Source organism: Tiliqua scincoides, chromosome 7 (assembly GCF_035046505.1).
Source record: "Tiliqua scincoides isolate rTilSci1 chromosome 7, rTilSci1.hap2, whole genome shotgun sequence".
Classification (NCBI taxonomy): domain Eukaryota; kingdom Metazoa; phylum Chordata; class Lepidosauria; order Squamata; family Scincidae; genus Tiliqua; species Tiliqua scincoides.
Window position 1 is genome coordinate 77,801,569 of NC_089827.1, and position 23,636 is coordinate 77,825,204.

Sequence of the window (23,636 nt, forward strand, 5' to 3'; positions counted from 1 at the left end):
CATAGGGACAGCGTCTATCTGTTGGTGTGTTTTGTGAACACTTATAAATGGTTTTCTGCTACAAAAGAAATATGGTGCAACAGCTGGATTTTCTTAGCTCAAGAAGATTTTACTTGATTTTGAAAACCACTGAAAAGAGTTTTGCATGGAGCTTCTGTGGATTTTCTTGCATGATCACCAGTGTTCTGTAGAACATTAGACAAATGGGAAATCAACACTACTGTATGCCTCTGGCATTGTTTCATGTAATTTACAAATATTTTCCTTTTTTAGACGACTTCTAGACATAAAGTCCTTGTGATGGAGTTTTGTCCATGTGGCAGTTTGTACACAGTTTTAGAAGAACCATCTAATGCTTATGGGTTGCCAGAAACAGAATTCTTAATTGTGTTGAGAGATGTTGGTATGTGAACATTCTTGCCATGTACAGTTTCTTGCTGTGTGTAGTTTGTTTCCTGTTTAGTTTTCCTTGTTGTGATACTATATTCAGAAAATTAACTGAATTGGAAGTTAATTTGAACATAAGAACAGCCCCACTGGATCAGGCCATAGGCCCATCTAGTCCAGCTTCCTGTATCTCACAGCGGCCCACCAATTTGAGTGCAGAATGACTGTAGAACCATAGTTTTGGTACAGTTTCATTTAAATTTGACTCCAGTGCATGTGTGTGTGTATGTACATGTACCAAGCCCACCAGCAGTAGCTTGTCCCAACAGTAAAAATGTGTTGCTTCCCTGCATTCATATCATGAGGAGAAGATTCAGCTGGACTACTGTACCAGATCTGCAGATAGAAAATTATCTATGCAGTAGGCTCAACCTGTATATATAGAATGAATTATTCTCCTGCTTCTGTCCCTTGACACTGCAGTAAATTATAATCTATATAGTTGTGCAACAGTGATGCGGAGTGCTATCCTAAGTTGAAATGCAATGTTTAATTTGCTCTGCTACTAATGAGGGGGGGGGGAGAAGATGATACTGATTTGTTTTTTGTCATTGTAACAACATGCCTTGTCTCTTTCAATCTTCACTCTTTATCTTCACTCTCTTTATGTTTAAGTTGCTGGAATGAACCATCTTCGAGAAAATGGAATTGTACATCGCGACATCAAACCAGGCAATATAATGCGAGTTATAGGTGAAGATGGCCAATCTGTTTATAAACTAACAGATTTTGGGGCAGCTAGGGAACTGGAAGATGATGAACAATTTGTATCCCTCTACGGTACAGAAGAGTATTTGGTAAGCACATCAATTTAACCTTCTCTGCCTTATTTGTTTTACATATCAAAATACAGAGGTGGTCTTGTTGATGGCTTCCATGTCTACTAGCAGAATTTTTGTTATGGCAGTGTCTTGTGTGTGATCATGAGCATTTTAAGACAAAATAATACCATCAGTATAGAAGCAAAAACCTTGAAATCTGTAGATCCATCCTTTTTAAATCATCAGATTAAATAACTATAAGATTGCTTTGGCTGAACTCCTGTAGACTCTTAACTGGGTGCATCCATTAAACTCAGTGAGGCTTACTTCTAAATAGACATGTAGTAATGCACTGGTGGAAGGGCTACCTAGCTTCGTATGAAGTGTCTGTATGGATATACAATGTAAGGCTTTTGTTTCCGGTATCACTATTGTTGCAGTTAAAATTATCCAGGATTAAAGGCCGCAGTCTAGTTGCAATTTTCAACCTTTTTCATCTCTTGGCACACTGACAAGGTGCTAAGATTGTCAAGGCACACCATCAGTTTTTTGACAATTGACAAGGCACACTGTGCTGCTGGCAGAGGGCTCACATCTGCCTGGGACCGTATTAATAAATGACCCTTCCCAAACTCCCATGGCACACTTCTGGACTATCCGTGGTACACCAGTGTGCTGTGGCACAGTGGTTGAAAATCACTGGTCTAGTAAAAGCGTCGGCTCCTGATGTTTTGCCTATATCTTTGGGGGCATTCTCAAAGGTTTGTAAGCAAACCTGTATGTTTGTGGGATTCTTGAAAGGGTTTGCTAAGGTTGCCTGCAAGAATACTTATCCTCACTGTCCCTTCAATGCACCATTTTTTTGGTGGTCAGTTCTTTTTTTATTCAGTTCATGAGGGCCATCTGCTTGCTTAGCGGACCACTTGCCACTTCTTTCTATGAACTGATGCTGTTAGATTTGCCATCCATCACAAACTGCCTCAGTGGGGGATTTGCATTAACCTACAAAATCAACAGTTTCTGGGTTGGTTTTTTTGTTTTTGTTTTTGTTTTGCTTTTCACACAATGAAGTGTGTTCTACCACTAAAACCTTCTTGTGTATTCAAATATTAGTTCCTCAAGCCTGTATATTTGCTTTAAAATGCTCTGGTGCTGGAGTATTGAAATGTGCCATAAGGCATGTCTGCAGCTCCTTTCAAGTTGAGTAAGTCAGTGCAAGGACTTGTGCCGATCTCCACTGCGCCAGAGCAAGCTGAAGTGGAGGTGAGTTTGGCCTGCCTGTTGCAGCACAGGTTAGGACTGGGCTGTCTGGTACATCTTCTCTGTGAATGTAATATATAGAGGTTTTTGAAAACTGTGTAATTTAACTTACTGAAAAGTAAGCCTTTTGTGTCCCGTAAGGCTTAGGCTCTAATCCTATCTTACTCACCAGAAACAGTCACCTTTAGTAATATATACTATATTAAGATACTGGATACGTTTTGATGGGTCAGTTCATAAGCTGCTGTCTTACCTCTTTCCCACCTAGCACCCTGATATGTATGAGCGAGCAGTATTGCGGAAAGAGCATCAGAAGAAATATGGTGCCACCGTTGATCTGTGGAGCATAGGGGTGACGTTCTATCATGCTGCAACTGGAGGTTTACCCTTTCGACCTTTTGAAGGACCTCGCAGAAACAAGGAAGTGATGTAGGTAACTTAGAGAAAATACTATGTCCACAGAAAAGCCTACCTCAAGTGTTTACAAACAGAATCTCAGAAGGGCTTGTCTCTTGTAATTTGGGTACTCTGTTGAATTCAGAATATTGTGTTACATATATTTCCTCATTCGTACACCTGCTATAGTGTATTTGAGTACATTATTGATAGCTGGAAAAACGCTAGATTTCATTAATATGCAGAATCTGCATTTTTAGGTGAAAGCTGGATGGTGCTGGTTGTGTTAAGGGAGATACAATTTCTTACAGTCACTAAAAAATGAGAGCTGTGCTTGAAGTTTTTAAAATGTTGCTAGTGGGTATTGAATGGCTGAGAATTTCCCCTCTAAAACTCTGTAGCTGGTAGTTATCAGATCACAATGCAGGTGGATTTCAAGAATACAGTCTCTACATGGAAGTTGCCAAACATTGTCTCCTGCTGCAACAGTACCCATGAATGGTATAGTATTGTAAAACCTTAAACATGTGCAGCATCTTCATTTAAGCAGTAGATGTCGTCCAGGATTTGAGTGGTGCAGAGATGTTGCATTTATTTGGAGCAACGCTAGAATAAGATGTTTAAAATGGGTGTCAAACTTGTTTCATACTGAGGGCCAAATAGCATTCATGATGCCTGCTGAGGGCTAGAAGTGATGTCATTAGGCAGGAATTGATGTCATTACCATGACCGTTACTATTGACATCCTTCAGTCTCGGAAGACTATGGTATCACGCTCTGAAAAGTGGTTCTGGTGGAGTGTCCTCTCCAGTGCGCGAAGCCTGGGTAAAGAAGGTATGGAAGATAGGCTGTTACCCATGCAGCAAATCCCCCCTCTCCATGTCACTGGAATGGTCCAATGAACAGGCAGAAGCCAATATGGTTGGTTCCAGCGGCGTCGCAAGAGTTGCCAGAGCGTGACTGTATACAGGCTACCATTGGCATGTCATTAAACAGGTCATAATAAAAATAAGCACTTTTTTCTTACTTAGGAAATCATTAGCTGCAAACAACAGAAGAGAAAATACACAAATCTGGATCATATTTCAAGATATGAGAGAGCCCAATTTTACCTGGGCTGCCCTTTCAGCAGTAACACCACAGCACCACTCAGCAGATGAGAGCCTGAGGGCCGGATAAAAAACTTCCATGGGTGATATCCGGCCCCCAGGCTTTATGTTTTGACCCCCCTGGTTTAAAACAATAAGTATGGTGTTGGAATACATGATGAGAGGGGTTCACTTGTTGGTGACTTCCAGGTTAGGCTGTAAATTTTAAAACACACACACTCATGTTTTGTTTAATATTTCAAAGAGAATAGCTGATTGAATGATTTTGTATATGATCAAAGGCTATGCTTCAAGCAGGGGATGATCATTCATCTCACCTTGTTTTATGTTTACCATATTTTAAAAGTATTCCTCAAACCTCTAATTATTGGAGGGTTCTTTTTTTAAAAAAATTAGTATTTATTTTGGCATTCAATTAATTGGGACCATCTAAGGTTGCAGTATTGCTGGAGCTAAGCAGATGCAGAACTGAATCAGCCCCTGGATTGGGAGGCAACTGGGACTCATGTAAGCATTAATTCACCCTGGATATCCCTGTGACAATGAATGACATTTATACAACAATTGTGCCTTTAAATGATTGAACTCTTCACAATAAATTATGCCTTTTGCATTGACATGTAGTATGATGGGTTAGTAGTAATGTTTATATACAGGTTTGAGTTTTTGTTACAGCAAGTTGCTGCTGCTCATTTATAAATGTTTTATGTATATTTTATCTTAATTTATGTACATCTCACATCTTTATAAACATGGATCACAATGTTTCATTATTTCATGTTCATTTTATTTAGGCACTATAATTCTGGTCTAGTAATGAAATTTTTTTAAAGTACTATGGATAACCGATTGTAAGACATTTTTTTCTGAAGTTCTAGAAGTATGCTTTCTCATTTTAATTTAATATTAATTCAGCTAGAATCAATTTAGTGCAACAAAAGTCTCATCTTATTTCTGAGAAAAGATAATGCTGTTTTTTAAGAAGAGCAAGCCTCTCATATACTGGAAAGCTGCCAAGCAATAGAATGTGACTCTTTTCCTAAAAACATTCTAGGTCTCAGGTTTGGAATTCACATTGATTTGCATCCCAAGAAGTAGAGCTTGGCTTGTGCAGTGGGGCTTCCCTGCCCCTGTATTTCCCAAAAGCTACTCTGGAGGGAGGAAGACTCTCTGGAATAACATAGGATAGTGTTTGGGTGTGGCTTGGGCTATAGCAGGAAGGAGATGATTTTGGAAATTAAAGCAGAAATACATGTTTAGTACATGCACAAGAGCACCCTCAAAACCAACCGTTAACATTATTAAATTATCTATTAGATTATTATAGAAATTATTATAACATTATGAAATTATTTATTAGAGAATTTACTGAACTAGTGTTTTCAGGTAACTGCATATTTGTTCTTTTATATATCAAAGGTATAAAATTATAACTGGAAAACCTTCTGGTGCAATATCTGGAGTCCAAAAAGCAGAAAATGGCCCAATTGAATGGAGTCGTGATATGCCTGTATCCTGCAGTCTTTCTAAGTAAGTTCCATCAAGCTGCCAGCTTACTTTAAACAGATGCCAAGACTTCTCCCTTAATCGTAGTTGGAGGTTTCTGGGATCAATAATTTTCAGCTTAATTTCTTCCGGTGTCTGCTTGCAGAATAAGAACAATTTCTTCTGCCCACCCATGCTGCTGATATAACTTACTATTAAATACACAAGATTTTTAAGTAGCGTGATCGGATATGGAATGATAGAGCACAGATTAATCTGTGCAGCTGAAATAAGAACCTAAGAAGAGCCCTGCTAGTTCAGGTCAAAGCCCCACCCAGTCCAGCTTCCTGCACCCCACAGTGGCCCATCAGATGTCTCAGGGAGCACACAAGACACCTGCATCCTGTTGCCACTCCCTTGTACCTGGCATTCGGAGGTAACCTGCTTTTGAAACCAGGAGGTTGCACATACCCATCAGAGCTTGTAACCTGTGATGGACGTCTAGAAATCTGTCCAACCCCCTCTTAAAGGCATCTAGGGGGTTCCACAGGCAAATTATACACTGGGTGCAGAAATATTTTCTTTAGTCTGTTCTAACTCTACAAACACTCAAATTCAGTGGATGTCTCCTTCTGGTATTCTATGAGGGAAAAGAATATCTCTCTATCTACTGTATCCATCCCTTGCATAATTGCGTGTGTCTCAATCATGTCCCCCCTCAGAGTTCCGCTCAGGGAATTTGCCCTTGGAGGTTATCTGTAAAGAGCCACCAATTTGTCATTTTGATAACAGAAAGGTTGCAGGAACCACCTTAGCCATGTTTTGCTTCTTATGGATATAATGTTTGTTGTGGTTAATGCAAATTATGGTTCCACATGCTGATTTACAGTCAGTCCTTAATGGTTTTTGATAGTCAAGATATAATGCTTAACCAGGAAAACAAAACATGATACTTACATATGGTTTTAGCTGAAAACTAGTCCCACTGATTTCAGTAGAACTCACTGTCACAGAAGGCTACAGCCTTAGAATTATCGTACATGTTTGCAGCACCAGAAGAGTGCCTTTGATACTAATGGGATGTTGGCACATGTTCCACAATGTATTCCTTTTCTCCTGGAGTTCTTGTACTACTGTAAGACATCCCAACAAAAGTTTAAACTGCCCTGGAGAGTAGTGCATTTGCAAGTGTATTTCCCATACTAGCCCTACAATATATGACATTGTGAATGGTGGTGGGCTGGGGGGGGTATGTTTATTCAGCCATTGTTTTCCCTTCCTGCTGCCTGCTGCTATCGTGGCCCTAAGAAGAAGGTAGTCTGAATACTTTTTCACTGTGCAGAACATAAGGCAAGGCAGACTACCTTTTACTTGCCAGCAGTAAAGACATGTATGAGTGGTAATGGTGCCTCCTTCCTTGTGAGGGAGGGGAAGTAACATTGCATCCTTTGGCTCTGCCTATCCTAGCTGGAAAGCAACCCAGATATCTTTATACTGTTGCCAATGGTGTTATACATAAAAATGAGTGTATTTGTAATTGGGCAAAAGGAAAACAAAAGAATGTTTTAAATTTAAAAGGAATGTCCTTGTACATTTAGGGGCCTGCAAGTACTACTCACACCTGTTCTTGCAAATATTCTTGAAGCGGATCAAGAGAAATGCTGGGGATTTGATCGGTTTTTTGCTGAGACAAGTGATATACTCCACCGAATAATTGTTCATATCTTCTGTCTGCCACAAATGTCTGCACACAAAATTTATATTCATAACCATAATAAGTGAGTATTCCTGCATTTTTACATCATCTTACTTGAGTGCTAGCAGTGATCATGATAGGATGCCTAAATATAGAATGTGTTACTTTAATTTTTCTATATATACTGATGCTTTACTGCATTAGAAGTCATTCCTTAAATGTAGTGGTTGTGATTTTTTTAACAGTGCTGCTGTATTTCATGAATTGATCTACAAACAGACCAAAATAGCTTCACATAATCAAGAACTGATATACGAAGGCCGGCGTTTTGTACTGGAACCTACTCGATTGGCACAGGTTTTTCCAAGGACCACTGAAGAAAATCCCATAATTGTACTAAGCAGGGAGCCTGTGACGATGGTTGGATTACTCTACGAAGAAAGTATGTTCTAGACTTGTCTATTTTTTCCTTAAGTCTCAAATATTCCATATTTTTCAGATGGCATTTATAATCTACTAGGAAGGCATTGTGTTTAATGGAACTTTACACCCAGGTAAATGTGTATAGGATTGCTGCCTTACAGCCCAGTCATCCTGCCTAGAGCATGGGGCTGCCGCTACACCAAAAATGGCTGCTGCAGCATCCTCAGCGCTAACCGGGCAGCTTTCATCCCCTTCCCCCAGGTAAGGCAAGTAACCCTGCAATGGCGCTACTTGATTCTGTGGCAACCCTTGGGCTGCCGTAGAATTGAGAGCCTCTGTGTGGGTGCTGCAGCCCAACATGGAGGCTCTGGATGCGGCGGAGCTCAGCTCCACCAGTTCCGCCTCCCTCCTGCCCTGTTCCCTCCACCCAGCATACCTCTTCTCCACCCTCTCCTGCCTCCCCCCGCCCCTGAATGCCACCTCCCCCCACGCTTCCACTCATTTCTCCGCCACCCAGCAGCCCCCATGTGACCTATGAGCGGTGGGACCCCAGTGATCCACTGGAGCCAGCTCAGCACCGGTGCTGGATCAGCACTGACGTCTGCAAGCATGCTTTATGGCACGTTTATGACACTCACTGCTGGCGGAGCGAGCTCAGGATTGAGCTTTTCGTTTCTAACCATGCAATTTTCTAAATGCGTAGTTAAAAAAAAGATACTGAACCTTTGCTACTATATTCATGTAACGGTTAACCTTAGAAATGTGGTATTGCGGGTAGTAAGCACCTAATAAGTGACTATTTTCATCCATGAGTAAGTGGAGTTTGCTGAAACACTGTGTCCAGTTCAGTGTTTGGAGGTCCTGCTGGAGCAAGCAGAGCTTTACACAACTGGACCGTGGATCATAACCAGTAGCAGCCATTTAGATTTTAACCTTTTGAAAAACTAAACCCTTTTTTAGAGTACATGCTGACTTAGAAAACAGAAAATTAATATATTAAAGTATTTGACGTTTATCCTTCCACTTTAAGTCTGGGGGTGTTGCAGTGTAATTTGCCACTTTGGTTCAAACTTCATTTCAGAAGTAGTACACAATAGAACACATGTGAACACATTAATCAAGTATGGCAGGTGTTGGATTGCGATTTTGGTTGCAATGTTGTGCATGCTTGCCTAGGTGTCGACCCATTGAGCACAATTTGTTTTATTTCTGAATAAATGTGCGTAGTGTTCCCAGTGCTAGTTTTATGCATAGAGTTTTATAAATTGGGTCAAAATTATACTTTGGGCTTCTTTGAGGTGCATTGGATTTACAGAATGCAAACTAATAAATTTTACTGTATTCTGAAAATAAAATGCAAATATTCTAGGAGTTTCTTCCAAGGAATCTTCAAGACCAACTTTTTCCTCTAGCAACTGCTAAATCTGTCCTAGAGAAGAAAGTTCAGAATAAGAGAACTTCAATGTTAGGAAATCTTAGGCTTTCCTGTATCATAACAGCTGTGAAAATTACATATCAACCTCAAATATTTACTAGAAAATATATTTCTAAATCAATTTGTGCTTACTGAACCCCCTTTATACAATTAATGGAAAAATCTGTTTGTCAACCTGTAAAATATAAAACATTTATTATATTGAAGGGTCTTAAAATTGGTATAATTGTAATAGATTTTCCTGTGTATCTCGTCTGAGCTTTTATTATCAACGGACAAGCATTATTATGTTTTATTGTATAAATGTTTGAACATTTATGGAAAGTGTGTTAATTTTTTTAAAATTATGTTCCAGTTTTACTTCCTAAGGTCCATCAACGTTATGACTTGGATAGTGATGCAAGTATGGCTAAAGTGAGTATTAAACGTAACTATATAATGGATCTATTGTCTGTCATTAAAATATATACATGGTATTGATCTTACAGGAATGTATATGTAATACCCACCCCCGCTAACTGGCCAAAGAGGCACCTTTTAACGTGGTGCCCTCCTCTGTTTAGCAAGGGGAGAGCAACTGTCCCTTTTCACCCCAGCATGGTTCCACTGTTTGTTGCTGACGCCTCTTCTGTATTCTTTTTAGAATGTGAGCCCTTTGGAAACAGGGAACCATTGATTTATTTTACTATATAACCACTTTGTGAACTACTCTTGTTGAAAAGTGGTATATAAGTATTCTGAATAAAAGAAATCTCACACAAAGTGTGATTGAAGATATAAATGAGTACTTCATCTACTTATGTAATAAACCAATATTGGTTGTAGACTTAATTATTCTTTAATCCTTGAACTTTTCAAAATTTGAGTCTGTTTGCATTTTAATTTGTTAAATTCAAGCAGAACTTTCCTAAAACATAAGAGAGCTTCGTGGGTTCTTTCAAAAGACACCCTGAAGGTGCTCTTTAGAATCCCATGTTTTGCACATGGATCCCAACTTCAGTGTATTCTAGCAACTAGCTGGCTCTAACTGAGTTATTCCATTGTATGTTGTCACTCTTTTCCCAGCTCTGGTATATAAGGTCTACTAGGTGTCTCTTCACTTTTTTTTGTCTTGCAGCTGGTCAGTGGCCCACACTGTAAAACACTGATCTAAAATTTAGAAACCATAACTCTTTAATTTTTGACTTGGTGACAAACATGTTGTCTAGTATTTTCACCTGGCTTGAGAAATAATTGTTTGTTCAGCTAAAATATTTATCAGTAAAAACCTTTTTACAATATGATAGCTTGCAGCAAAGTGTAGTATATCTATCTGATGTCTTTTATTTGTTATTCAGGCAGTGACAGGTGTTGTGTGTTACGCCTGTAGAGTTTCCCGTGCTTTGCTGCTTTACCAAGAACTGATGCGAAAGGGAATTCGGTGGTTGACGTGAGTAGAGGTGTTGTTCTTGACCTGGCTATTGGAAAGGTTTTTAACTGAGGTATGCATGTAATATACTATAAGGAAGTCTTTTTAATATTAATCATGTTAGTGTACTTTTCTAGTGAAATAATCAAGGAAGATTACTGTGAAACAGTGCACAAAAAGACAGAAGTGGTAATCAAATTGGAATTTTGCAGCAGAAGTATAGAGAGAGCTGGAAAAATGTGAGTAGATGTGCTCTTTTTAATTGAATACCTTGAAAAGATCTGCATTTTTTTCCATGCACATGATAGATGTATTTCAAAATTAAATGTAATCAGTTGAAATTATTCAAGTGATCATTTTAATGGAAATTTTAAACAGCAGCTTATTTCTACAGAAAATCAGGAAATTTCATCTGTGTATTTTTGCTGTTCAATTAATTGAATGAATATTACTATTGTAATATGATTAGCCATAATGTCAGAGTTTCACAGTCTGTGCTCTCTGTAAGTAGGATTTTTATATCTCCTGTATTTAGGTTAACTGTAAACCACTCAGGGAACCAAAAGATATGCATGTCCATCATATTAAACTTCACAACTCTCCTCCAGTGGGTTCAGGTTCTAGGTATAGCATGACTGAATTTATACCAAGAACTTGAGAGACGAAAGTTCTCTCTCTTTAGTATAGTGTTCTTCAACCTTGGGATTGGGACCTCAGTGGGGTTTGCGAAGCCTTGGTTGTGGGGTCACGGCAAGTTATGGGTTGAAGACCACTGAACTAGAGCACCACCAGGTAAAGGGGGAGGTATCTGATGTATCCCTTGAGGTACCTGGAGATTGTGTCCCAGTCTTGCTCAGGTTCTTAGCAGTTGTGCTCAAATAGCTTTCACTTGGGAGTAATAAGGGGTATTAAGAGGTCCTTAGGGAGAATTAAGAATGCCTTAGAGGTATTAAGGGGTCTTTAGGTAGTATTAAGGGGTCCTGAGGGATAGTAAGGAGTATTAAAGTGGTATTTAGGGAGTATTACCAGGTCCTGAGATGATATTGAGGGATCCTTAGGGAGTATTATTTATAGGTCCTTGGGGGTATTAAGGTCCAAAGGGCATATTAAGGGGTCCTTATAGGGTATAAAGGGGTCCTTAGGGAGTATTAAGGGGTACTTTGGAGTATAAAGGGGGTATTAAGGGGTCTGTAGGGAATTATAAGGTAGTATTAAGGGGTTTTTTAAAAGTCTTTAGGTAGTAACAAGGGGTAAAGGGGTTTTTATGGGGTATTAAGGAGCCCTTGGGGGTATTGTCCATAGAGGGTATTAAGAATTGAAGACCACTGTTTTAATAAATAAATACCTAATTTGCTATTTTTTTTAATATCTAAAAGAGCATACATGTTGTGTAGGAGCAAGAATCATAACATACATGTATAATTTCAAGGACCTTAGTTTAGAAGTTTAGTTTATATAACTTGGGGGTAATGGTTAAATCATTGTACCCAATAAAGGAACAAGTAGGCCTGCTTTTCTAGCAAGTGAACTTAGGGCTTATTTTGCTCCAGCAGGGAAAGACCTTTAAGATAAAATGGTGAATCAAAGCCAAGAGGGGTGGGAATTGAATTTAAAAGTCACAGTTGAATCAGACATTTTTTGTTATAGTGAAAACCATGTTTTCTTCATATGCAGAAATAGTAGTGTTTGGCATTGTGCTAAAACCTAATAAAAGCCTGTACTCCACATGACTTGTGGTACTTCTGCATAGCTGGAGCAGTATCCTGTGCTTGGTCAATATATCTGGCTGTGTGTTGTCATCCAGGTAGCCTGAAGCAGCTTGCTGTGGGGCTTTTTAATATGTTGTATTATATCCAAAGAAAGTTAGTCATGACTAAGTCCCATCGAAAGTCAAAATAGTCATGGCTTCCTTTGGATACAGCCTATTGTGGCAAGAGAGAAGTGTTTTCACTGCTGTAGTTGCCATAAAGCCACCCCTTCTTGTTTCTAAATCTGCCATAATTAGACAGAATTAGTTTAGTGTCACTTCCATTAACAGAACTGAAGAGCACTGTTTGTTAACTCTGTGTCTGTCTTCATCTTTGAACAGATACCAAAATTTACTGCAAATCAGTCTGGCACCATCAGAAGTAGAAAAAATTTCAGACACTCATTCAAAGCTATTACGGGTAAGTACCTTCTATTACAACAGTGTAGTACTCCAAATAAAGGCCTTCCATGTGTGAAGTGTTCTCAGTGTCTTTTGTGCAGGAAAATCCATTTCACAGGGTTGTAGAGAGCTTGCATACTCTCTACATACTCCAAGGGCTCCTGCATACTTGGTATTTTCCTACATGGATGCATGGAGTTCACTGTAGTCTAGAACAGGAACCAGAGGCAAGGAGTGAACCCCTTGATGGGCCATACGGCACTGCACTCATTTGCACCAAGATCTCTCCCAACAAATGATTACTGTTAACCAGTAAGCTTCTGGTTGCATAAGCTTAAGCTTCTAGGAATCAAGTGGGAGAAGTGATTCTCCTTGTTCCTTGCTGAATCAGTTAAGGGAAAATGTGCATTTAGAAGGCTTCGGGCTCAACTCCAAGTCTCTGCCCTTACTGGTACAAAAATGTGCTAGAGAGTCCTAGGCTGGGATATGCTCACCTACAGTGTTCCAAACCAAGGAAGAGGGATAGAAGCACTAAGCTTATTTGTCTGCATGAAACACAGAAGACAATTTTGTTCAGAGTGAAATCCATTGTCATTTTTGCTGTGTAATACTGAATGTGTTGCATTCATGCAGCTTTCTGATTCATGGGACACAATAGAGAATAATCTTCAGGACATCAAAAGCAAACTCACTCCTAATGGTCTGCTAGTTGATGGTTGGACTAACCAGGAGGGCACACATCCAAAAGACAAAAAGTAAGTGACAACTATGTTGAGTATTTACTTTGCTTGTTTTTAAAGCCTCCTATGTCCTGGCACCTAATACTACCTTTTTATTTTTCCCCATTCTCATCTAGCCCAGAAAGGTTACAAGTTTTACTGAGTTCTATAACTGAAATTTACTATCAATTCAAAAAAGACAAAGCAGAACGAAGTAAGTAATTGTTTTTATCTATTTGGTCTACTTTCAGATGAAAGATGCATTGTTGAAATCTGTGGGTTGTATTATACATCCTGCTGCTTGTATAGGAGTACTTGCACATGTGGAAGTGGTAGCAGCAGAAGGATGTGCTTCTCACACATTGTGTGAGGAAGTTCTCATCCACACAAATCTAAATGGTACCCTACTTGACTGTGCCTGACGTAACACCTTGCGTAATATGGCACACAAAATTGGCAGTAGTTGGACAGTTTCTTCCACATTCACTTATGCAGCCATAAAATGCCACCTTATTTCCACATGCTCTCCTTAGAGTACAGTCTTGTATGTGTTGTATTGATAGAACATTATATTGATAGAACATAGTTATAAAATCAAGAAGTCAAGAGAGTATCGTTCTAAAATTATTAGTAAGGAAAAGAAATCTTTATTGTATGAAAAATTACTAAGGGTGCAATCCTAACCCCTTATGTCCGTACTGTCCAGCACTGGCATAGCGTTGCCAGTGGGACATGTGCTGCATCCTGCAGTTGGGTGTCGCTCACAGAGGCCTCCCCAAAGTAAGGGAATGTTTGTTCCCTTACCTTGGTGCTGCACTATCCTTATGTCAGTGCTGGAAAGCACTTACCTAAGGGGTTAGGATTGTGCCCTAAGCCGTTCTTCACTATTTAATTACTTTTTTTAATTGTAGGACTACCTTATAATGAAGAACAAATACACAAATTTGACAAGTGAGTAAGTCTTTATATTAGAAATATTTTCTTTTTGTAAGTCCTTATCTGTGTTTCAGTTTCAAATCTTTTGCATGCAGGTGAGGAACATACAGTGCAAGCATCCCTGGAAACATTTTCTGTAGCCTGCTTGTGCTTCTTAAAAACCTGAGAATCACAGCTTTTAATTAAAACAAATCAAATATACTGCTCCCCTCACCACACACACCCCATTCCTCCCAAGTGCACTGCTCCGGGTGTAGGATTTCTGTACTGCTGAGCCTTCCTTCCCTCTGTTGTTCAGAGAACTCTGCTGTGTAAGTGTTGTATAGGTATGTTCACAGGACATAGAATGGGTTTTGTCCATGTATATTGAAGCATGTATGGCTGCAGGAAAAGCTCTGGTAAAATGAGAGAAAATTGCTGGATCCGTGGTCTGGCAGAATCTGTCCGTGCTGTGAGCAGCTGTGTAATGTCCTCCTCTTGAGTGCTGCACAACATCCCCCTCATTTGGGGCACAGGGACTCTCTGGGCAGTTGCGTCTGTCCTGATGTCCTGTTGTGTGGCATTCTGGGACACCGGGCAGACAGTGCAACTGCCCAGAGCTTCCCTGTTCCCTAAATGAGGGGGACGTCATGCAGTGCTGGAGCAGAACGGAAAGAAGTGGTTCAAACAGGGACCACTTTTCCATTACACAGTGGTCACTACTTCGAGCACCGCAGGTATAGAGTCATGATGATGCTGTTGGTTGATCTAAAAGCTCAGAATAGGATAAAAAGGAGGAGACAAGCCACTGAGAGCTTTATATGCCATTGTGTGGGGAGCCAGTGTAGCTACAGGTGCACTGACATTTGCATTCTTGCGAATGTATTACAAAAGTGGCACTCAGATTATGAAAATATCTCATTTGGCTGTACTGCTTTGGTCCCCTGCATGTATTTATGTGGCTCTCAGTGCTGAAGAGTTAGCCTTTTCCTGTCCTGTAGCAGTGTTCCAATATTACAGGTATTAGAAGGAGGAATGGAAAATCTAGAAGAATAGAGCACAGTACTGATTTTTTTATTTTTGTGCTGCAGGCAGAAACTTTTTATACACGCCACAAAAGCCATGACTCTGTTCAAAGAAGAATGTGTCAGCAAGTATGCTGTTTTCTTGGAAAAGGCAGAGGACTGGATTAGGCAAGATTCTCCATCTTACTTGGCATTTCACACTTTATCAAGAGCAGAATGCATTGACATAGGGCGTTTTTTAAAAATGGGTTTTCTCTTTCAGGAAGATGCTCCCCTTACAGAAACAGTTACTGACTCTCAGAAAGCGGTGCTTTGATATTGAGGAAGAGATCACTCAATACCAGGACTATGTAAATGATGTAAGAGCTTTCTGTGATAATACCATATCACGGTTGAGAGGTAACAACTGAAAGATTCTTAGTTGCAAGCAAGTAATTTATTGAAGTTGTGTTCCTGGCTCAGTTCAGGCCGGTGGCGTAGCTGGGGGGGGCAGAGCATCTAGTCTGGTGGGGGACAAGCGGCCCCTCCCTTCAGAGCCATTCCCTACAGGGTGAGCAAAACGGAGCCATACAGCTCTGTTTTGCTCCCCCTCCGGGAATGGCTCTGAGGGAAGGGGCCGCTTGTCCCCCACCAGACTGGGTGCTTCACCCCCATCCAGCTATGTCACTGGTTCAGGCATGACTTCAGTCTTGTGTCTGAACTAGGCCCTTGTAGTGGTGTCTTACCAGGTTAGGGCAGCATTTGGAAGAAGGCAGTTCCCAACTGTCAAGCCATTCACTTGGGCAGGTAGTCTTCCTTACTTTTGTGCTATGCGCATGTCCAGCGCATCTTGAGGTTTGCTGTAAGTATAGGAGGCTCTAGCACTGCTCCACTAAAATCCTTGAACAACTGAACTCTGCATATTGTTGCAAGAAATATTTAAGCGAGGAAACAGTTCGTGCAAACATTTAATTAAGAAAAGATGGGCCCTGATTGAGCACTACCAAATATTTGCTGCTATCGGCTTTGAGCATTTATGAAAAGCGTATTTGGAATCATGAGCTGCAGGATCAAGGTCACTGGTGCTGCCAGCACTGACCGGCAGGTGATGCAGGTGGAGCCTTGTCCTGGCTGCTGGGTTCTCTTCTCCACTGTACAGCAGGCTCGTGTGCGTATTGGATGAGACACATTCATCTTTTTTCAAGAATAGATTGCTTCTTGAATCATAGTTGTGGTTTTTCTTCAACAGACTGTCAGATGCTTAGAACCACAACTTAACTTCACAGTTTATTTTGGTTTCTTATAAAAATGACCTCTGTTGCCAAGTTAATGCTGCTTGCACACACAGCAAAACTAATGAACAGTAGAGGACCTGTTTTTCAGCTTTTCATCTCAACTGATTTTAGAATTGAGTCTCATACAGTCAACCTGCCTTCTGGTTCCTTTAAACCCTGTTGCCTCCCTTCCATGACACTCCCCATTCATGGAACTGAGAACTGCCCATTAAGAAGTTCAAGATTTTAGCATTTCTGTGACTGATGTGTAGTGCCATGGTATTGTTGTTGTTCCCCATCCCATCAAAAGGAAGCTGCCTGTTAAGGAATTCTCCCTCTCCAGACAATGAAACTAATTTCTTTTCTCTTTGCCCTCAACGTTCCTTAAGGCACTAGAAGCCCACAGGGCTGTAACTGCTTTAGAAAAAGTGATGCGATATTATCTCTCATTTTGTAATTGATATGGCTTTTTCTTGTATGTATTGCAGTTACAAGAAACGTTACCACATAAGATGTTTGCAGCCTCTACTGGGATCAAACATGTCATTAATCCTGTTTATCCAAGTTCAAACACTTTGGTGGAAATGACTCTTGGGTAAGAGTTTCTCCCCAGGATGGATGCGATACTTGTTTCTGCACTTCTGTGGACTTGTAGTTAGGTTAAAGCGTTGAGGTTAACAGTTAAAGGTTAGATTAAATCAACAGATACCTCTCTTGTTAAGCCATTTACTGCCCAAAGTTGCATGTATGCAGCAGAGATCCAATGTGTACACCTGTGAGCTGGGCAGAAATGGGAGCTTTTGTCTATTAACCACAAAGTTGGAGGGAGTGCATTAGAAAACACTCCACCAATTTAATTTGCAAGTTATTGTTAGGTTTTATTGTACAACAGCCTGATAAGGAGAAACATTTATTGGTCCAACTCTTATTGTTTAAATGATTTTCTTTCCTATTGGTAGGAGAGAAGGGCTGTATCCCAAAGTGCTTCTGTTCCAGAGAGTTGTGGAGGTGGATGGGGCTGCAAAGGAGACATAAGTGAAAATTGCCCACTCCCCTTGAGCAAGCAAAGCGTTTTCCACTAAAGGAAGAAGCACCAGAGATACAACTCATAAACTTTAACTGAAAAAGTAGTATGAAGCAATACTTTTTTTCCATTGTAGCATGAAGAAACTGAAAGAAGAAATGGAGGGGGTTGTTAAAGAATTGGCTGAGAATAATCACCTTTTAGAAAGGTAGGTGTTTTAATGAACTTTATTTGGAATCTGGCATATTTAATGGATTCTGTGAATAAGACTGCAACCCAGTGCACACTCTCCAGAGCAAAACCTCACTGAATGCAGTGGAATGCTTGCTTCCAACTAAACTCGCATGGGACTGTGCTGTGTACATTTTCTAAGACTTCCTTGCACAGGTGAAGTGCTGAGTATACCTTGTGCATGAAAGAATATACTAAGACTTCCTTCATATGCATAGCCAACCATTTCTCCATAGCGAAGTCCCATGCTGCTGGGATGCAAGTCATTCAACCATGTGGTGGCCTTATAATTAGCACCCAGTCAAGCAGTGTAAAGATCTAGGAAATAGGCGTCTCCAAAGTAGGTGTAAAATTCACATAATCGCTCACTGTTGCACCTGCCAAAAACCATTCCTAGAGTTAGGGAATCTTCTCTATCATATACTTGTGGCCAGGGGAGTGGGGGATCAGCAGAAATCTCCCTAGTGCTTGAAATGGTTGTATACTCAGCTTCCTTAAGTAAAAGGCTATGTTTATTTGCATGGGTGTGTGCTGGAACTATTCAGCTGCAGAAGAAAAGTACTGTGTGAATTGCTCCCCAAAAATATAATGGCTCTGTAGTAGTAGCACTAATTACATACCAAAAGGGTGAGATACATATACCTAATTGAACTGTGTTTTTCATTTAGGTTCGGTGCTTTGACTATGGATGGTGGCCCACGGAACGTGGATTGTATCTAGCTGTATTTTTACCCGGATACAGTTTGTTGATTTGCACAGAAACAACGCATTTATATACAGAAAATTTCTGCACTTGATGGGTTTCCCCCAGTATTTAATGAATGAAAGCATGTATATATGTAAATACAAAAGCGTATATCAGTTTTGGTAATGTTAAAAATGGTCTTAACATTTTAAGTAATGTCAGATTTTCTCTATAAAACAATTATGGCTGCAAATTGTGGAGAGCACACTGATACAATGCATTTTTCTTCAAATGCTGTCCTTTATTTTTCTGTGAATACTGCTTGGAAAAGTGTGATCTTACACTAGCATGCTGTCTGGACTTCCTCTTAAGCCAACGGAGGCTTATTTTCCTCCTAAGGACCCAATCCTATCCAGCTTTCCAGTGCTGATGCAGCCATGCCATTGAGCCATCTCACAGTGGTGGTAGGGGACAGTCACAGAGGACTCCTCAAGGTAAGAGTCTGTTTGTTCCTTGGGGCCGCCTCAGCTCTGGGAAATTGGATTGGGCCCTAGTTCTGCTAATCTGGAATTGTCCCTGCTTTCATTCACTGTGAACAGATGTCTCACCAATGGCTAAAAAGAGACAATCTTTCATGATTCTCTAACCCTTAAGGGTCTCTTCACTTTGAATGTGAAATAAAACATGTCTGATTTTTAATCACGTCCTTTTTTGATGTAGCTGTACTTTACTGAAAGAATAATTCGCCTGTTTAGTACTATGACTTCATTCTTCAGTTTGTTAATCACAGGTAAAGTTCACAACAAAGTTTCTAACCAGTTTCCTTGGATCATGTTAAGTTCAGTTACAGCCCAATCCTCTGCCCAGGTACTGCCACACACTCCTGCGCTGCCTGGGCAGCGGCTGTTGCAAAAGTGCGGTAAGGCATGTTGCGGCAGCCAGGAGGGAGAGTCATAGGCAGGGAAACTCGTGTCACTTGGCGCTGGACCTCTGTGCTGGTGCCAGGAGCAGTGCAAGTGCCAAGTAGTGGGAGGGTGGAGGAAAGGTGCAAAACTGTCCGGGAAGAGAGTGGGCCCAAGGGTGGCTCAGGGCTGGGCGTGGGATGAGGAGGTGACAGAAGCTGCTGCCAAATTCTGTCCCCCCTCTCGAGCCTCAGAGCCTGACGCAGGTGTCCTCAGTTCTGCCCAGCTAAATAACTGGGGCAGATCCTAGTAGACCCATAAGGGCTGCAGGGGTGCTGATGTTCCCTTACTCCAAGGAGATCTCTAGCTGCTTCTCCTGCCCTGCAGGTTACAGCGACCTTTTTGATGCCACTATATTGTGGGGCAGGCGAGCAGCATAGGATTGAGCCCTTAATCTTGTTTGTTCTTACAAATACAATTTTGGATTAAAAAAAAAATTTGTTTTGTCAACCTTTCATTGGTGACACATCTGAAAGAATAAGATTGGCTCAGACTGTATGTCTGCATAAATTATAATGAAGTGGTACAAAAATGCTTCTTGCTTTACTAAAGCAACTTTAAAAAAAATTGACCATGTTAAATTAAACAAAACACAAATATTTGCACAACAGCATTTAGCAATTCTATAAACATACAGTTTCATCCTTTATTTCCACTGCTTTACACTCATTCAAAATAAACACATCAAGTCCTACTGTCTTAGTGAAATGGTTTATTTATGCTTTTTTGAAAGATCTGTATCTTACTTTTCTCAGCAGCACACAATTAACAAATAAATCATAAGTAACATTAAGACTCGTTTTATAGGGAAAATCCTAACTGCCTGTTTTCCTCTTCTGGGGAAATAATGTAGCTGTCAGTTCATTCTGTTTCAGTTCAAGGAAAGACCAGGTGATTTACTGAGGCTGCAATCCTATCCACACTTTCCTGGGAGCAGGCTCTGATACTATTCCAAATGTAAGTAAGCTAAGGATCTTGGCCTTCACACACATATCATATTCCTAAAATGAGGCTTATGCAGGTGACATTCCCAACAAAGTGTACATTGTCCCCAGCATTTTGATATGTGAAAAACATACCTGTTTCCAGTCTGCATCAAAATGTCCTGTAGTTGTAGTTTTGTATAAATTACAGAGGAAGAATATTTGAGTATTATGGCACCCGTGTTGGAACATGGCTTTTGGGAAGCAGTGAAGAAGTTTCTGGTTCCAGTTGTTTCATCTTGAATATACAGAGTAGATTAAGGCAGAGAGTGAAAATGTGTTCTTCCTGCTGTCTGCCAGCCAGTATAGTATGGATGCCAAACTGGAAGAATATTTATAAAACCTGACCTCTAAATAGTGAACATATTTAAGAAAATGTGCTTGTAGGAAAAAATTACTGTGTCTGTTCCATTCAAGTTCCAGGTGCAATACATATTTCTTGGGCCCAGGCCATTTATTTCATAATGGTTGAAAGATAGGAAGTGGATGTCATTTAGACTGTATTGGTAAATACAGTACACTCAGATGATTGTATTAATGCTCTATTAATAGGCAGTAAATCTGCTTTACATCTTGCAATTTTGTTGTATATGAATATGTACTTAGAAATGTTGGGATTATATTTCTGCAATGCACTCATTTTATGGAATCATTCCTTTGCATAGTTACTTTTGCTGTAATGTTACCTGACTTTGTAGGAGACAAAAAAGAATGATGGATTTCATTTCCTGTATACAGAACCAATCTTAAATGAAGTAGTGTGAATGATTACTAACATACATTGTATATCATAATGCATAAGTTTGCTTCTTTTACAATGTTTAATATTTTTGTGTTGCATTTTAACATACTGATTTGGAAGGCACCCCCTGCAGTGTTTAGTCTGGTAATGGCGTCAGCAGTGGCTCTGGGCTTGTTAAAATGCTTCTATGACTAATTTTAGGCAATGGAGTAAAACGTTTTCACATTTCTAATTTTTCATTGAAAAATAAAGAGGTGTTCTTTATTCTGTACACTGTTATACTTCAAAACTGGATACTTATACTCTGTTTGGAAGATAATAGGCTGAACCTTTAAAGATAATAAGGAACCTTTAAAGTTAGCTGGTCTGCTAAAGCAGTGCATTGCATTATGTGTTAATTCACTTACTACAGGGACAGTTAAAAGGAGCCCAACTCTGTAGATGTAGAAAAGCACAAGTGAATGATTTCTTTATACTAATACAGTCTGCTGTTATTTTTGTCATGATGTTTTTCCCTATAAAAACACTTTTGCAGGTTTCGTAACATTTTAATAAGGATGACGTTCCACTAGTTTAAATACAGACCTAGAAGTTACATAGGTAAAATTAATAGACACAGTATTGGCAACCTTCAGTCTCGAAAGACTATGGTATCGCGCTCTGAAAGGTGGTTCTGGCACAGCGTCTAGTGTGGCTGAAAAGGCCAATCCGGGAGTGACAATCCCTTCCACACCGGGAGCAAGTGCAGTCTGTCCCTGGTCTGTCTCCCTGGCTATGGGCCTTCCTTCTTTGCCTCTTAGCCTCAGACTGTTGGCAAAGTGTCTCTTCAAACTGGGAAAGGCCATGCTGCACAGCCTGCCTCCAAGCGGGCCGCTCAGAGGCCAGGGTTTCCCACTTGTTGAGGTCCATCCCTAAGGCCTTCAGATCCCTCTTGCAGATGTCCTTGTATCGCAGCTGTGGTCTACCTGTAGGGCGCTTTCCTTGCACGAGTTCTCCATAGAGGAGATCCTTTGGGATCCGGCCATCATCCATTCTCACGACATGACCAAGCCAACGCAGGCGTCTCTGTTTCAGCAGTGAATACATGCTAGGGATTCCAGCACGTTCCAGGACTGTGTTGTTTGGAACTTTGTCCTGCCAGGTGATGCCGAGGATGCGTCGGAGGCAGCGCATGTGGAAAGCGCTCAGTTTCCTCTCCTGTTGTGAGCGAAGAGTCCATGACTCGCTGCAGTACAGAAGTGTACTCAGGACGCAAGCTCTGTAGACCTGGATCTTGGTATGTTCCGTCAGCTTCTTGTTGGACCAGACTCTCTTTGTGAGTCTGGAAAACGTGGTAGCTGCTTTACCGATTAATATTATTAAAAATTAATAATTAATTTTTTAAAATTAATTATGCACCATATTTTATTGGTAAAATTAATTATGCACCATATTTATTGGTAAAATTAATAATGCACCATAATATTACACTGGAAGTGCTTTTCGGAGGCCCTTAAGACAACTAGAAGAGCATTTCGGAGGCATCTTAGGCCTCCCCAGTTTGTATAAGATTCACAACTGCAGTTATGAATTTGCAACCCCATTTGGAGCCAAGGAGTGAACCGGTTTATTTGTCATTGAGGACTAGCAGCATGTGGAATTTGATGGTCTGTGGCACTGTTTGGGTAGGGCTTGCCCACTGCTGGCAACCTGTGTCGACGCAGTTTATATTACTCCCTCTCCCCCATGCGGTCGGTTGAGGAGAAATGAGTGATGGTCCGCTAGACTAGTCATGCTCCGCTAGACTAGGACTTTGAATCAGATCCTTGGAGACAGATGCAGTTGTGAATGATGGGAAGAGGATGAGTTGTGGAGGGTTTTTTTGGGGGGGGAGGGTAGGAATTGTTATGCCATTGTGCCTCTACAGTCCTAAAAGCACCTTTGTTTCAGCAGGTTCCTGTGTGCATCATTCATTTGCTCAGGAGGAAAAAAATCTATTTTGTTTTATATGCAAGTATGCAATCCATACATATTGGTAGTTCTTGGGCTACATACTTACTTTGAAGAAAGTCCCACTAGATATAATGGGTCTTCCTTTTGCGTAAATGGAATAGAAGTACAATGAAAGCTATAATGCAGTGGTTCTCAAACTTTTAGCACTGAGACCCATTTTTTAGAGTGAGAATCTATCAGGACCCGCCGGAAGTGATGTCATGACTGGAAGTGACATCATCAAGCAGGAAAATTTTTAACAACCCTAGGCTGCAATCCTACCCAGGAGTAAGCCCCATTGATTGTCATTATTAAAAGCATATACATAGTAGCCTGTTAAAAGTTCAGAGTTGTGACATTTCCCCAGCTGCAGTCACATAGCATGGAAGCAGCAAGTCTATTAAAATAAAATATTGACATGAATGGGGACCCACCTAATGGGTTCTGACCCACAGTCTGAGAGACACTGCTGTAGTGGAAACGCAGCCCAAGTTGTCTTCATGAGCACCAACATGTATTCGTACAATTTAAACACAGGAAACCTATACCTTCAGACC

General features: G+C 40.4%; 1 protein-coding gene across 3 annotated transcripts in view; it reads left to right on the top strand.

Annotated features, from left to right (window-relative positions):
• The window catches only part of TBK1 (TANK binding kinase 1), a 29,295-nt gene extending 7,923 nt beyond the window's left edge, over nucleotides 1-21,372 (top strand). For all 3 annotated transcript variants that reach the window (XM_066634538.1, XM_066634539.1, XM_066634540.1), the window contains 18 exons: nucleotides 274-403; nucleotides 1,063-1,244; nucleotides 2,737-2,897; nucleotides 5,393-5,503; nucleotides 7,057-7,236; nucleotides 7,400-7,596; nucleotides 9,368-9,426; nucleotides 10,350-10,441; nucleotides 10,558-10,659; nucleotides 12,510-12,588; nucleotides 13,203-13,324; nucleotides 13,426-13,502; nucleotides 14,200-14,239; nucleotides 15,295-15,396; nucleotides 15,491-15,587; nucleotides 16,970-17,076; nucleotides 17,642-17,713; nucleotides 18,405-21,372. In XM_066634538.1, the coding sequence (XP_066490635.1) occupies nucleotides 274-403; nucleotides 1,063-1,244; nucleotides 2,737-2,897; nucleotides 5,393-5,503; nucleotides 7,057-7,236; nucleotides 7,400-7,596; nucleotides 9,368-9,426; nucleotides 10,350-10,441; nucleotides 10,558-10,659; nucleotides 12,510-12,588; nucleotides 13,203-13,324; nucleotides 13,426-13,502; nucleotides 14,200-14,239; nucleotides 15,295-15,396; nucleotides 15,491-15,587; nucleotides 16,970-17,076; nucleotides 17,642-17,713; nucleotides 18,405-18,456 (1,962 nt within the window). In that variant the 3' untranslated portion in view covers nucleotides 18,457-21,372. The remainder of the gene's footprint in view (nucleotides 1-273; nucleotides 404-1,062; nucleotides 1,245-2,736; nucleotides 2,898-5,392; nucleotides 5,504-7,056; nucleotides 7,237-7,399; nucleotides 7,597-9,367; nucleotides 9,427-10,349; nucleotides 10,442-10,557; nucleotides 10,660-12,509; nucleotides 12,589-13,202; nucleotides 13,325-13,425; nucleotides 13,503-14,199; nucleotides 14,240-15,294; nucleotides 15,397-15,490; nucleotides 15,588-16,969; nucleotides 17,077-17,641; nucleotides 17,714-18,404) is intronic.
• The last annotated feature ends 2,264 nt before the right edge of the window (nucleotides 21,373-23,636 follow it).